At 40.9% G+C, this 14,796-nt stretch overlaps 1 protein-coding gene across 1 annotated transcript in view; it reads right to left on the reverse strand.

The window, feature by feature from the left end:
* Positions 1-5,451, reverse strand: part of ANGPT1 (angiopoietin 1) — a 253,626-nt gene extending 248,175 nt beyond the window's left edge. The window contains exon 1 of the mRNA XM_019551851.1: positions 4,825-5,451. Within this exon, the coding sequence (XP_019407396.1) occupies positions 4,825-5,121 (297 nt within the window). The 5' untranslated portion in view covers positions 5,122-5,451. The remainder of the gene's footprint in view (positions 1-4,824) is intronic.
* Between the last annotated feature and the right edge of the window lie 9,345 nt (positions 5,452-14,796).

Raw genomic sequence — 14,796 nt, forward strand, 5'->3', positions numbered from 1 at the left:
ACTCCAGTACTCTTTGCTGCCATGGCAGGGGGTCGGACTAGATGATCTGCTCAGGTCCCTTCCAACCCTAGAAACTATGAAACTATGAAGACAGAGGAGCAGGCAGCCCTGGGCTGGCTGCTCCCCTGTCTCAAGGCACACTGTGCCCCAGCCAGTTGATCCCTGGCTGCCTGGGGTGCAGTGTGCCTCAGCATGGGGGCTCCATGTGCCTCAGTGTGCGGGGCTCCACAGTGGAGCCCTGCACTGAGGCACACAGAGACTGGGGAGCAGGCAGCCCTGGGCTGGCTGCTCCCCTGTCATGAGGCACACTGCATGCCAGCCAGTCAGAGAGTGGCTGCTTGGGGTACAGCTGCCTCATTGTGGAGGCTCTGCAGCATGCAGAGATCAGAAATCCATGTGCTGTTCCATGTGCTGCTCCCCAGCTGGCTGGGGCACAGGGTGCCTTAGCATGGTGGGTAACTGCCACTTAGCCCTGCACTGAGGCAACTTGCGCCCCAGCTAGTCCTCCCTGCTACACATAGAGCCAGGGACCAGCTCCTCAGCTCCTACCAGCCCCTCCACTGCCCAACACCACCACCCAGAGCCCAGGGCTGACCCCCATGATCCTGCCAGCCAAGGACTGCGTTTCCAGGCACACCTGCGGACATTGTGCCTGAAAGCAGGTAACTCTTGTGTGAACTGCACCTGACTTCGTGTCGCCTTACTAGCACATGTAGATACACCCAGTATGAATCAGTTCAGCCACTTCAGTACAAATTCAGTCACTTCAGATGTAGGACCCAAGCTGAGAACTTTTAAGGTCTGAGCTTACGACCATTTAGGCACGTAATTATTACTCACCTGCATTGCACTCCCATTGAAATAGGAGCCATTATTCACATGAACAAACCTTTTAATCTCTAGGTGACCTAGAGATTGAAAGAAAAAAGATTTGCAAATACCTATGTCCTTAGATAGAAATAGGATCATAGTAAAGTAGGGCTGAAAAGGATCTCAGGAGAGTTATCTAGCCCAACCCTTTGCTCAAGGCAGGATCATCCCTATCTAAACCATCCTAGGCAAGTGTTCATCTAACCTGCTCTTAAAATGTTCATAGATGGAGATTCTACAGTTGCTCTATGTACCTGCTCCAATGCTTAACCACTTTCACAAGGAGAAAATTTGTCCTAGTGTCTAAACTAAGTTCTCTTGCTGCAACTTGAGACCATTGTTTCTTTGTCCTTTTTCCCAGGACAGCTACTCCCACCCTTCATTTATTCACCAGGACCCAAGTGCAGCCTCCTTTACTGCCCCCACTATAGCTGGTAACAGCACTAACACGTCACCCTGTGAGCAATGACTGCTGAAGCTCCCAGAATGTGATGCAGAGGTCAGCAGTGTAATCAATAAAGGAAAAATCCTAACTTGGATGTTAGCAAGTTAAAAGATGATAGATCATGTTTTATGACAAGCTTTGTGGTTATAATTTTCTGATGTATAGTTGTTAAGAATAGAGTTTAACATACTATGATATAGCTTAGCTGTTAAAGGAAGCAAGAGAATAGAGTGAATACCATATAGTTCATTTAGGAGCTAAGCTTCATCTATTTACACTAACTACCACTATAAATAAAATGAGTGCTCAGTGGATACAATATTTTCAATTGTGTGTAGCTATTCATATTTCATTGATACCCTAAGTTCATCCTATTTGACTACAATAACTAGGTTGCCAAGATAAAAACATACATGAATTTTTTTTGGATAAAACTTATATACTTCAATTAAACACTGTACAGTTCAATATCAAGTGTGCCAGTCAGTTACTGCAAGTCACAAACTTAAATGCACAGTTTATTTTGAATTATTTACACGAACATATTGCAGAAATGAAACCAGATCTTAAAGAATGGGGAAAGATATCCAGTATTAAAATAAACAGCTCTAGGAAAACCTCTGAAAATGTTTACCAAGTCATCTTTTTGGTAGTTTCTATGGAGAGCATTTTGCTCTGTTCTTGGTTTGCCAACCAATCACAGTAACTCTAACAATAGATATGTAAATGACATTGGACAATGCTGAAATTTAATTGCCTGTACTCAGCTACCCAAGCGAGGGAATTTTTATCCAAAATCAAACTGGCAGTGCATGGCAAAAAGTTACTCTTCCCTATCCCAGGAGAGGTTTGGGCTTTTTTTCTTTCTTAAGATTTACTATTGTTTCACAAGTCTGCTAGTTTAACAAAAGATCAAAATAGTTCTCTTTGCTATGCTGATCCAAAAGCTTTACCACAACAACTTACAAATCAAATTAAACATACATTTGAATTCCCTTTACATTAACATTATTATCAATCTCTTGTAAAATGAGCAAGAATGCATTTGTAAGGCATGTCATTCTTAGAACATATGTTTAAAAACAACATATTCTGGTAAACATGACAATATACAATTTTGACAAATGACATCTATTAGTTTTTAGGGTAATGAATGAATGTCCTCTTTAGTCCAAGTATAAATGCTGAATAGTATTTATAATTATTGTTAAAATAGCATGATTGCATAGTGCATGATTTGTGTTATAGCCTTTAACTAGTACTATTTCTCAGTTATCCTGTTCATAGCAGGTGTACAAATGTACAAAAAGTATATTATTACCTACATCCAATATTATGAATTCTGGGGGGAAATCCATACATGAAATAGAATAGGACATTCAAAATCTGAAATATCTATTTACTTCAATTAAACAGTATCTTTCTTTTGAAAGACAGTTATTGGAGATTGTTACTGGATAGTTATAAGAGATTAGTTATTCCCCTCCGGTCCTGTAATGATGGCAGCAAAGCAAATTAAATATTTGGGTATATAATGATGCAGTCAAGTCAGACTCATTTGCTTGCTGTGAGTCATACCCCTTCACACTGAGAACCAAGTCCTTTCATTCTGGGGAAAACTGACACATGGTAATACATGCTGACTGCTATTTGCTAGTTTTATGTAAACTGTCTCTGGGAAGGAGGAGGGGATCTGCCTAGAGCAGAACAATCTCTGCAGCAGAGTACAGACTTCAAAAATAACAGTTACATTAGCTATCTCTTCATTCATCTCCCCTAAAGTGTGAGGACTATCTCTAATTCACTTTAAAGCTCTAGAGACTCATTTTTCTTCTTGTTCTATTCTTAAATGAAACAATGATCTTAGTTCAGTCCCTAGTGGACAAAAGCAGAATAAGTAACAATCCTGTCAGAATGATTCAGCAGGCAATTTGCTCAAGTAAAAGCATGAATGCATGAACATACACAATAATTTTCCTGTTCTTAGTGCTTGCTTTGAAACACTAAAGGGATAGTCCTATAACTGGGCAAGAATTTTACCCTCTAGGAAGAAAAACATTCCTCCATTTCCAATTTTATGTCTTATTTAAGCACGCTAAGCATAGTTCAAATAAATAATTATATATATAGTTGAACTAAAGAGAGAAAGTTGCATATCTGGGTATATCTTGTGATGGGGGTGTTCTGTTCAGTCACATGATTATTGTATATAAGATTACCCTTTTCATCTCTAGCACCACACACAGTTAAAATTGAAAAGAAAAAATACAGATTAAATACAGAAAAGGTAACAAATGTGTCTAAGACGGATGTCAATTGGAAATGATGTAGCAATCAACAATTGCATTTAAATTAGTTTGCTTAACTTAGAATTGTATTTGCACTGTTACTGAATATCGAGTTCATTCTAAATGTGAAACTGTATTGCTGGTCAAGCATGTCATTCATGGAATACAACACAGTTTGAAACTTTTTCTAGTGCTGTTTTGTCTGCTTAAGCATGTCGTTAAGTGACAATTTTGTCTTTGACAGAGTAATGCTGACTGAAACAGGTCACTGTACCAGTGTGACAGCAGTCATATTTTCACATCCACAATCAACAGAGGAAATGGTTTTAGGATGAAATTGTCAGCTGTGTGGAGCCATTAACATTTTTTATTTAAAGAAGCTAAAGCCTGAATCTTGGGAAGGCTTTTGCTTCTGGATTTACTTACATGAATAGTCCTTCAGAAGTCAATAGAACTACTTGCATGAGTAAAGTTACTTACGTATATATCTTTATAGTATCATGCCCCATGTCATACCTTAAATTTAAAAAGTTCATTGGAAGGTTGAAAATTGTAGCCCAAATTTACTAAAATACTAATGTTTTCTTATTCTCTTACTTCAGAAAGCTACTATATCTCCAGTATCATCTATTTTACATATGCCAGTATAAAGAATACCATTTTGTGCCAAATGTAGCTTATACATTTAAGTCATGTTGCTTTGATTTCTTTAACAATATTGTATTTTTTCTTTCTAGTATTTAGCAGAATGTTGCAAGACTACAGAATCTGTTTATTGGTAGAATAATAAAATTCTGCTGGTATTACCTTCAGCTTTATACAACACATTGAAAACACTTTTGCTGTCACAACAGCAGGTATCCTTCACAACATTTGCTCTAAAGCCCAGAAGTATAAATAGGGATTATAAGAACACTTAATAAAGAGTTCTATCATTAGAAGCCTCTGAAGGATCATTATAGTCTTTGGTTCTCAACACATAAGTGGTCTCTAGGGATCAAGCTTTTAAAAGATACATCTTCCAGCAATGTGGAGAATTTTTTGTTCCCAAGAGCAAATCTCCTGAAAAGGGTGTACTCTAACTACAACCTTTCTCACCATGCATACTTAGAAAAGAGAGAAACCCATGTTATCTCAGTTCTCATAGAAACCCTTGCAAGCCATGAACAACACAAGCAACACAGATTCAGTTCAGTAAAAAGATGAAAGAGAAACACTTACTTTTTGTAGCCACTGAGTGTAATTTTCCATCACATGTTCCAGATGTTGCAGTTTCTGGGAAGAGAAATCCTGTTCCACGTGAGGAGCATCTCTCTGAAGAGCATTTGTGTTGTACTGATCTGTCGTGCTTTCACGACAGTTTGCATCTTGTTCTGGAAGAATGAAAGTATAGGTGCACTGCCCGTGCTGAATCCGATTATATCTTCTCCCACTGGAATCAGGACCCCGACGTTGGTTACTGCACCCTATGTGAGTCAGAAGAGCAACCAGGAAAGCAAAGGAAAGGAAAATTGTCATGTTATCACTAGCACTCTCCTCTCCTACTCTTGCAGGAACTTTTCCCTCCTCTTTCTTTAAGTTTGTTTTTTATTTTATTGGAAAAAAAAATCTTTGGGAAAAGGACTGGAGGAAAGTATTAAATAACAGCTTTGGCTAAAATGTTTTTGGTTTTTTTTATTTCACTATGAGAGCTTTCTTAGTTAAAATTAGGAATATTTATTGCATAGTAGCCAGGATTTATTGTTTCCTCTCTGTTACAGTCCAGCATGTAGCCTGCTTTAGTCAGCTGCATATGCATATCCCAGTCTCTTTCCCCTACACTATCTGCTGCAGAACTGCTATTTTCTCTCAGACCTCAGTGAGTTTTATTAAGGTTGCACTTTCAAGCCAAGCTGGAAGCAGGCAGCCTTTCACAAGATGACTTGACAGGAATGTGTGTATGAGTGCGCCCCTATACTAAGGATGGCTGATGGCTCAGCACAGAAGGATCGTCTTACAAACTGGCTGGATGCATGACCTCAGACATGTATGCCTGTCCAGCCTCTATTGCACACACACTGCTGAGGGCTTGTGATGAACTCATGTAAGTTTAATAAGTAGTGCAGTCCACCTTAATATACTTCCCATGTTCACATTGACCTATTAAAATGTAGATAAAGTGTAGAAGTTTGTTGTAATCCCTCAGTAAACATCCAAGGCACTGAAAATAAAAATGAGTACTAGCTATCTGACTGCATCTTTCTGTTAGAGAACGCTAAGTCAGAAGAATGACACTATGGAAAAAAATGAACATTTAATCCCCTCCCCTCCCCTGTACATTTTTGCTCCATTCTTTTAGACAATTATGTTTTTGAGCAGGTTTTATAGATTCTCACATAACCATATAATTTTCAAAATGTGTTATTTGGAAGAGAAGTAATTCCATAAGTTCAATTAATAAATGAATATACCTTATAGACAAATAAATACTTAGATGTACCAGCCAGACTACACAAGAGTGTTGTTTTGTATGGCATGTACACAATAGTCAGGCTTAGAAATATTTTTCTACCCATTTGAAAATTGTAAGGCTTTCTCAGAGCAGTATCTTCAAAAAGATGTGTGCTCACTATACAGAATAATGTTTAAACATTAACAGTGTTCTTGTATTTGCTATAGGGGAGTTCAGGATACAAATTTTACAAAAAGAATGCCAATGCATCTAAATTTCAGGGGTGTTTGGTTCCAGATTTCAGGTCCACATGTACTATAAGTATTTATAACTATGTAAATCACAGTTATTAACTCAGTTTTGCAAACTTTACTTGTAGAAGCAGTTCTTACTAACACCTTTATTGTTGTTGGTGACAATAGAAGACTTCACATGTATAAAAAAACTTGTATGAATAAGGGCTGTAAGCATCTTTGATGCTTATGTGGATGTCATTGTTGCTGGAGTTACACTTTGATCTAACAGAGCTGCAAGGAACTATTAGACAGAATATTTTGCTGTTCCCAAAGAAGCTATTGTCACTCAAACCTAGGGACTTAGCTTTTTGCCCAGTTCAGCCTGACTTTCATAAGATGGTAAAGATGTCTTGAACAGAAAATTTAATTTAATTCTAACATAAAACACAAAAGAACATTTAAAACACCTTCCTGATCATAAGCCATCTGTAGCTTAAAGCAGGGTTATGCTGAGCATGAGCAGAAGAATAAGAAAAGGGAGCAAAGCAGTAAAACTACCATTAATTTCAGCAAAATAAGAGCCTCCATCTATCCTCTGTTCATCCTTTACTTCTGATTTATTGTTTCCTTTTTCCTGCCCCTGTATTTTAATATTACAAGACTTATGTAACTGGAAACACTTTTCACAATATTCCACATTAACAGGTCTGATTCTGCAGTAGCTGTTACAAGATAATTACAGTTAATATAATTTAGGACATTTTCCTGTATTGTGAAGCCAGAAAGCATTTGTCAAAAGGGATACTATGGAAACAAACCTTCCAATGTAGGACCACCATGGAGTACACAGGAATATCTTATTCCTGTGAGGCTGGGAAAGCACAAACATGAGAACAACAAAATTAACAAAAAAGGGTTTTTTTCACTTTTATCTGAAGGCTGCAAAGTACCTTCAGAAAGGAAGACAAGAAGTAGAACTGGGCAAGTATGAATTTAAGTACTTCAAAAAAGCTTTCCAAATACAGAAAAATGACTACACGTACATTTACTCCAGCTTAAATTTACTGAGCAGTAAACTACTGTGCAGTAAGCAGGAATACACTAGTGTCTACACATGCAGTGACCTGGGACTAAATTTGGTCCTAGGTCAGAGCAGCCTGCCCTATGCCCCTGTGGCCACTGAGGAGAGCTCTACCCTTCAGCCACATAGCTGCCAATCTTTGAGACTAACTTTAGTCCCAAGTTGAAGCCAGGAGAGGTGGCCAGCCAGGAGCCCTGGGCCTTGGCTCAGGCCAGCCCCCTTGTTACTGGGCAGACCCAGCAGGGAGGCCCCCAGGCTACTGTGCAGTAACACATCTACACATGCATTTCTGCACAATAATTAATCGGGTATAAATTTGATACCTGCATGATGCAGTTATCTAATTTACATTCAAATTGGCCTAAGTCACCATAAATGTGCACGTGTACACATGCCCACAGAGTGACTGGATTTCTTCCCCATCTCTGGAGCTTAGGACCTAAATCATGATTGTGTGCTGGGCACCTCCATTTACTTGGGAGCCAGAACTCCTAGCCCCTTTTTGAGGGTAAGCAGCTAACTGGCTGATGCTGTATTCAGCATAATTGTCTAGCAATTGAGTACTCACCCATGAAGTACATACCCTGGGTTCCAGAGCCTCCTAAGCCTGAGGAGGCTCAAGCCCAGGAGCATGCCCTAATCACCAGATCTCTTATTTACTGCAAAAGCTGGGCTAAGAGTGCTAAAGTTAGGATGGGGTAGGCAAAATACACCCCTTGGGCTGGATCTCGTCCACCCACTGATTGGATTCAGCCCACAAGTAGGCACCTTCCAATTGATTGCATCTAGCCCATGTCTGCCTCTGCAGGACTTCACAGGGGGCTGAGCCCAGCCTGCTCCCACCTGTAACAGCCCATGCCACACTCCCACAAACATCTGCTGATTGTCCATCACCTGCTCCAACCTGCCTGGTGCAATGAGTAGCCACCTACAAGTGCCAAGTGGGTGGGAGGTGGCCAGGATCTGGAGCTGGAGCTCCACATACTGGGGCATGTAGATCTCCTCCATACCTTGCTGGGCATATGGTGTCTGGCACACATCCCCATGGCCACTGTCCTTCCCTGTGCTACCTACTGCCCAGAGTGGTGCAACAGGGCCAGGAGGAGAAGCTGCCACTGGAGGGGCAGGGAGTTACGCAGTACCTGAGCAACTGTAACAACATGGGAGCAACCATGCCAGGAAGCTGTGCATGCTGGCTAGGGCCGGGGCTTGGGTCAGTGGTGGGTGCAGTGCAGGCTGTCCCAGGCAGAAGCAGGTAGGGCTTGGCCCCATCAGGAGCACCATGATGGCAGCCATGGGCTGGGTGGAGGGGGTGGACTATACCAGCACCACACTGCATTGCTCTGCTCCATGGAGCTCTGACTCTGCTCTGTCCCCCCACCCATTGCTGGCTCCTTGGACCTAGCATGCAGGCAGCCTTCTACACACATGCACACCCTCCCACACACAATATACAAAAGTAAGATTGTATTTTGAGCTATTATGCAAATTGCCTCTATATACACTACTCAAAAACACAAACCAGGTAAAAAAAATGTTTTTGAAAATAAAATTAAAATATGTTATAGTAGATGTTTGATTCTTACATGATTTGTTCTTTTATCTATAATTTGTTTCAGTTATATCTTTTGAAAGATTTGGTGCATGCAGCCCTTGGCAGCTCATCAAAACTCATTAAGTGGCCCTCCAGCCAAAATAGTTGCCCACCCCTGAGTTAGGAGATCAGAAACAAGAAAGAGGAAATGCAAGTCTGTAATTTAGAGATTGGTGAGAAAAGTACCAGGTTCCAGTTCTTGCTTCCAGAGCTGTTTGTGCATTTTATATTTGATATGCTTTAGTAAAAAAAATCATCATTACCATTCTGCAAGCAGAGATTGGAACCCAGAAATTCCTCCTCTCGGTTTCTTTTCCTAACCAGTAGGCTACAGAATCAGGCTTCTACTAAATTAATCTCTCCCCCCCGCCCCAATTCTTGGCTGCCCAATAGTCCAGTTTCTTCAAATGAATGGGTGGAGAGTACCCCTAGGACTCTTATTCTATTACTGGATGAGCAGGACATTTTACTGAAGTATGAGAAATGGAGATTTGAAAAACTGCCAGGATGAACAAGGCAGAGCATCGTGACCAATAGGTTATTACACAAAAGGCAGGCACTGGGGCTATCACCACCACCCAATTTGGCCCTATAAAGTGAAGTAGACCTAATTGCCCTCAAATAAAGGAAATGAACACACTTGTACTTCTTTAACTTTGAAGCAAGACAGGGAGGAACCTGCCCTCGTGTTCCCAAATGCCTTGGCAGAGCCCTGCCATAAATTAAATGGAGCCAGTAAGACAGGATCTGTTTGTACCCTCCACAAACAAAGTTCTGGTTATACCTGAACACAGACTCTAACAGATCTTCTACACGGCTTCAGAACTTCCATGGCAAAACATGCCACATCCACCCCGTTCTATCCATGCCAAATTCTAGAAATGAAGCAATATAGCCTCAGGATCGTGGCCCTGAGTGCAATAAGGATGCCTGACAGAGATCTCAAGACTGACTTTGAGCACATACTCAGGCCTGCTGTATGACACCTACATTGCTCCATTTTCAAGAGTTGGTTTGTGCACAGAATAGGAGCAGGCGTGCTAAGCATGTCCCGTGGTACACTCCTATACATAACATTAGGGCAGTGTCCATATGCTCTATATTTCTGGGTTTATACCCAATAAGATAAACTTAGATTTAATTTATTAATTAAGTTATACATTTTGCAATGGAAGCTTTCTTAGAAGCAATGCCTTGTATACTGTCAGCGAGGTTCAGAATAGAAAGAGTTAACATTTTCTAACCATGTCACTTCCGCCTCACTGTATAAGCTGCCTTGCCTAAATGGATACCTCTGCCCCGGAATTTCAAAAGGTTCAGATTTTTCCAGTCCTCCATCTAATCTGTAAGAGTTCTTTCAGTCAAGCAGGAAACATAATACCCTATGGCTTATGTGCCCAGTCCCAAATAACTGACAACTCCATATTTGAATAATCACAGGTGACTATTTATTATCTCAGTCCAGAAACAAAAAGGAAAAGCTGTCAAAAAATGTATCAAATAAATGTGAATAATCAATGTACTTGACTATGCCTACTGACAAACAGAAAATAGAACTACAATCTGCTAGTCATTTATTCACTAGGAATTGTTGACTCAGCTCTGGCAAGTGCAATTATCCTTGTTTTACAGGATTCAGAGGGTAAGTGAGATGAAATGCCTTGTTCGAGATCATAGAGGAGGTCACAGGCAGAACCCAGAGCAGAATCCAGGTCTTGGTTTGCTTCCAAAAATCTATTGTCTTCCTAAGACTACTTGCTCCAACTCAGTGGGTTTATTCAGCAGCTACATAATGCTCAGCAATTGACCATGTAATCCATCATTAAAAAGCAAGAGAAATGGGTAATTTATGAACACATTTGTTGCACTCAATATTGTCTCTAGTTTCTTTAATGGAATATGAACAAATAATGCTGACTTTTGTCACAGAATGATATGCAAGTACAGAGTTCATGTATATTTCCTCAACAAAAACAAATGCATTTCTTTACATTTCTTTTGCAATAAATATTATTGCTGACCCTAAACTGCAGCATACTACACAATGTAACTGTGTTTACTCCAAGCCATTTACCTCTTCATCGTCACAAAAGAAAACCTTCTGAAAATGACTAGGTAATGGCTTCTGCCAAATACCTAATTGTAAATCCATCATTTTGTATTTCCAGCTAAATCACATATACTCACTCATTTAAACCCCTGTCATTTAAACCCATGTGTATAGTAGCTGCTTTAGCGATTGTGAGAGCACTGGTGTCAGTATATCTACATAACCGAGACCCTGGAGTCTGCTCTTGATGGTCAGCTTCTTTCCAGGAAATTTCTTCTCTAGAAGGGGGTTGTCTGCTTGTTCTTCTGTCTTGGTAGGTCAGGTGCTGGATGAGAGGATGCCACTGAGGGTCATGCTTCACTGCCTGTTACCCCATTCTTGCAGACTTGTGTGATCCCCCAGCATCATCCTGGTTGCCCAGTCTGGAGGTCGCTGTTCCACCTGGGTTTTGAGTAGCACATGACAGCTGTTAGTCACGGGGTCTCTACCTGCTGGTACTGAAGTTTTGGGAGTCCACCCTTGACTTAGGGACTTAATGGCTGTATTGTCATGAGTTACAAGAATAGTCAATAGGTTGGGTGCTCAGTTCCAGGAATCAGTTGCTTGGTTTGATTACCTTAAAATGGCTTGTAAAGTAGAGTTTTGTAATGGTAAATTCCTCTGGCTAGCCTGTTGTCAATTAACAGCCAGAGGTACTTGGTTTGTCATTCATACTTGCATTCATTCAAGGAACCACCCAACATAGCAGATTTTATTACTTTACAATTGCAATTTCAATGCAGTTTTTAATAATGGTTTAGGGTGTAACTTCATTCTACAGGGAGTACATTCCTTAAGGGTTTAAAAGTATAAAATACAAAATGCCATGGTAAAGATAAGACAGATGAAATATAAATGCAATGTGAGGTAGTGAGGATCAAAGGCTACTGGGGACAGTAAGTGAGTTGGCACCAGGATATATTTACAGTCTTTGAAGTGGATATTTTAGTTCTTTTGTTTTCTTTAGTGACACTGAGCTTAATTCATATGTAGATGTAGTTTCTAGGTTTCTCCTACAGAAAGCCACTTCAGCTTTCTGGCTTGCTCTGAAACTTGTCACACCCGTGCAATGAGTATGCTAGGTCTCTGCCAATATTTAGAAGGAAAAAGAAATGCACAAAATGGGGGAGCGGGTGCAGGAAAGAAGGGGCTTCTGTTATATCAGTGTCCAGAAGGGAAATGTACAAAGGGGGCTTTCTGCTACAATATACAAGGAATTTGAAAATCATATTAACAAGAGGTCTTGATTCTTATCTCTCACTGACTATGTAACATTTCAGTGGAGTTGCTCCTAAGTTATAGCCAGGGATTCTGACTTTCTCTGATTAAACCCCCCCCCAATATTTGAGTTAAAAAGTAACCCCAAACCCACATTTTTCCATAATCAAAATGAAACATCATAAAGATATATATGTGTGTGTGTGTGTTACTGGCGTTTCATTTTGATCATGGAAAAATATGGATTTGGGATTACTTTTTTTAACCCCAAAATTGGGGATTTTTTTTTTAAATCAGAGAATACCAGGATCCCTGGTTACAGCATTGTCAAGTAAGATAAAAGTCAGGTCTATAGACTTATCTTCTGTCCCAACATCTGATGTGAAGAATGTAAATTCTATTCAGGCTAACCAATAAAGAAGAGAATTATAGACTCTCAGAAGAATCACAGGACATGAAGGGTCATGAAGGGTCATCTAATTTAAACTCCACACAAATTCAGGATTCACTGTTCCTAATCGCATCATAATCAGCAATCCCTCCCAGGGGAGGATAATTGGTCTTCCATGATCACTTTATCTGTGGGTCTGAAGATGGCTGGTGAGGCTGTTGAAACCCAGGGTGTCTTTGTTGATTTTGACCGCAGTAAAGGTGTTCCCACTGGATACAGTTATTTAGTTAGGGGAAAAAGTAGGTAGTGGGGCTATGCGAAGCTTCAGTCTCTGATTTGATTCTGAGGAGATTTGGCCCAAATCGGTGGCTGAATCTCTGAATCTGAATTGCATCAGGAGACCTTTTAATCTCTCCAAATCAAATCGGAACCCTCTGAATTGATTTGGAGTGATTTGGAAAGATTCAGTGATTTGGATATAGACACAGCTTTAAATGTTTTTTCTACATATAAGATACCAGGTGGCTCATGAATGCTGCGATGGTGGGGTGGATGGAGCGTCCTACAAGAGCGTGAGGGGCTCCTTAGCATGCTCAGCAGCAGACCCAGAAGTGTGGGTCTGGGAAGGGGGCACCCACGGTCCCTCCATGGCCAATTACTGATCTGGGGAGGGGTGCAGGGATCGGGGGAGGCGGCTTCCATGTTTGGCAGTGGACCTGGAAATGGACTGGAAGTACTTCCAGTCCAGTTCCGGGGTCACCGCTGAGCATGCCGGGCCTCCACCATGCTCCTGTGGGACATTCCATCTGCCCAGCAGTGTTCACAAGCCACACCTGGTACCTTGAGGTATGTAGAAAAAGCGTTTAAAGCTGTGTCTATGGCTAAATCACTGATTCTCTGAAACAGCATTGAATCTTCAGATTTGCATTTGGACAAATAGAATTGGGGACAGTGATCTGAATCAATGAATCAAATCACCGTCCCCGATTTGGGACTAATCTGAATCAACAGACCATTTTGCACACCCCTAGTAGGTAGACTATGTTTAGGGCACCTTTTCTAGCCCCTTCCATGTGGGGTGAGCAGAGTGGATCCTGAAGAGGGCTGCTCAGTCTCAGTTACCAATGCCAAATCACACTCCTGCCTCATCCATGTAATAGATGATCTTCTTGTAATTGCTGCCTTTGTACTAGTTCATGACTAGGAGCTTTCAGAATATCACAATTCTGCTCCCATCAGCACTAGCTGGTCACCAGAGGGGTTGAAAATGTGCTTTAAAAAGCTGTTTTCATGGATTAAGCCTGTGCATGCTTTCTTTTATTGCAGAGAAGCTGCTGCACATCAGTTTCCACATGGTTCTTGAGAGAATGGAACCTTCGCAAGGAGGCCAAGACAACTGGAGACCTTGTTCCACTGAAGCCATTATCTGTCCTAGCAGCTGTTGAGATTTAACATCTTCTTCCACCTGCTTTGCTGTTGAGGTTTTGTAGACTCATGGCTGGGGCTGGACAGGCTTATTGTCATGGTGACCTGTACTTCCCATCTCACCACACTATCAGAGGAGTTATGTAGCTTTTCAGGAGGGAAAGCAGTTCTATCTGCTGGTCACACCATATCTTCTGCCATTTGGTCTGTGATTGCTTATTTTGTCAATTACCACTGCTTATTTTGAAGCTAACCATCTCCACTATCCACCACCTGTGGATGCACTGAGTAGAAGTACAACTCTGCCACAAAGCTCCTAATCCAAAGAGGTACTCAAACCCTTTTTGGAACATAACCTGCCAAATCTTTCTTTCAGAATAAACATACTGATGGACACCAAGTCCATCTATAGCTCGACCCAGCTGTTCTAGCATCTAATCTCACACCTGGGAACAGCCAAGCAGCTGGGAAAATTAACATAGTAGAAGAAGGCAACAACTCTTAAAAGAATGTAGCAATCTGCCACAGACTTCAGAGCTACTTGTTATGTGCCATGTGACCTGTTCACATTATGTCTCACAGAGAATGGCTTGAGGCTTTGCCAGGGATCTTTTTGGCGTAATAATTTTATCTGGTCAGTCCCATACCTGAAGGTGGTCACAATGGTCCTTTCTGTATTTTCTAAAAATGTATTTTCATTCTATGGAGAGTTGGGAAAAACTGAGTAA

This window comes from Crocodylus porosus, unplaced genomic scaffold, assembly GCF_001723895.1.
Source record: "Crocodylus porosus isolate Cpor-Errol unplaced genomic scaffold, CroPor_comp1, whole genome shotgun sequence".
NCBI lineage: Eukaryota > Metazoa > Chordata > Crocodylia > Crocodylidae > Crocodylus > Crocodylus porosus.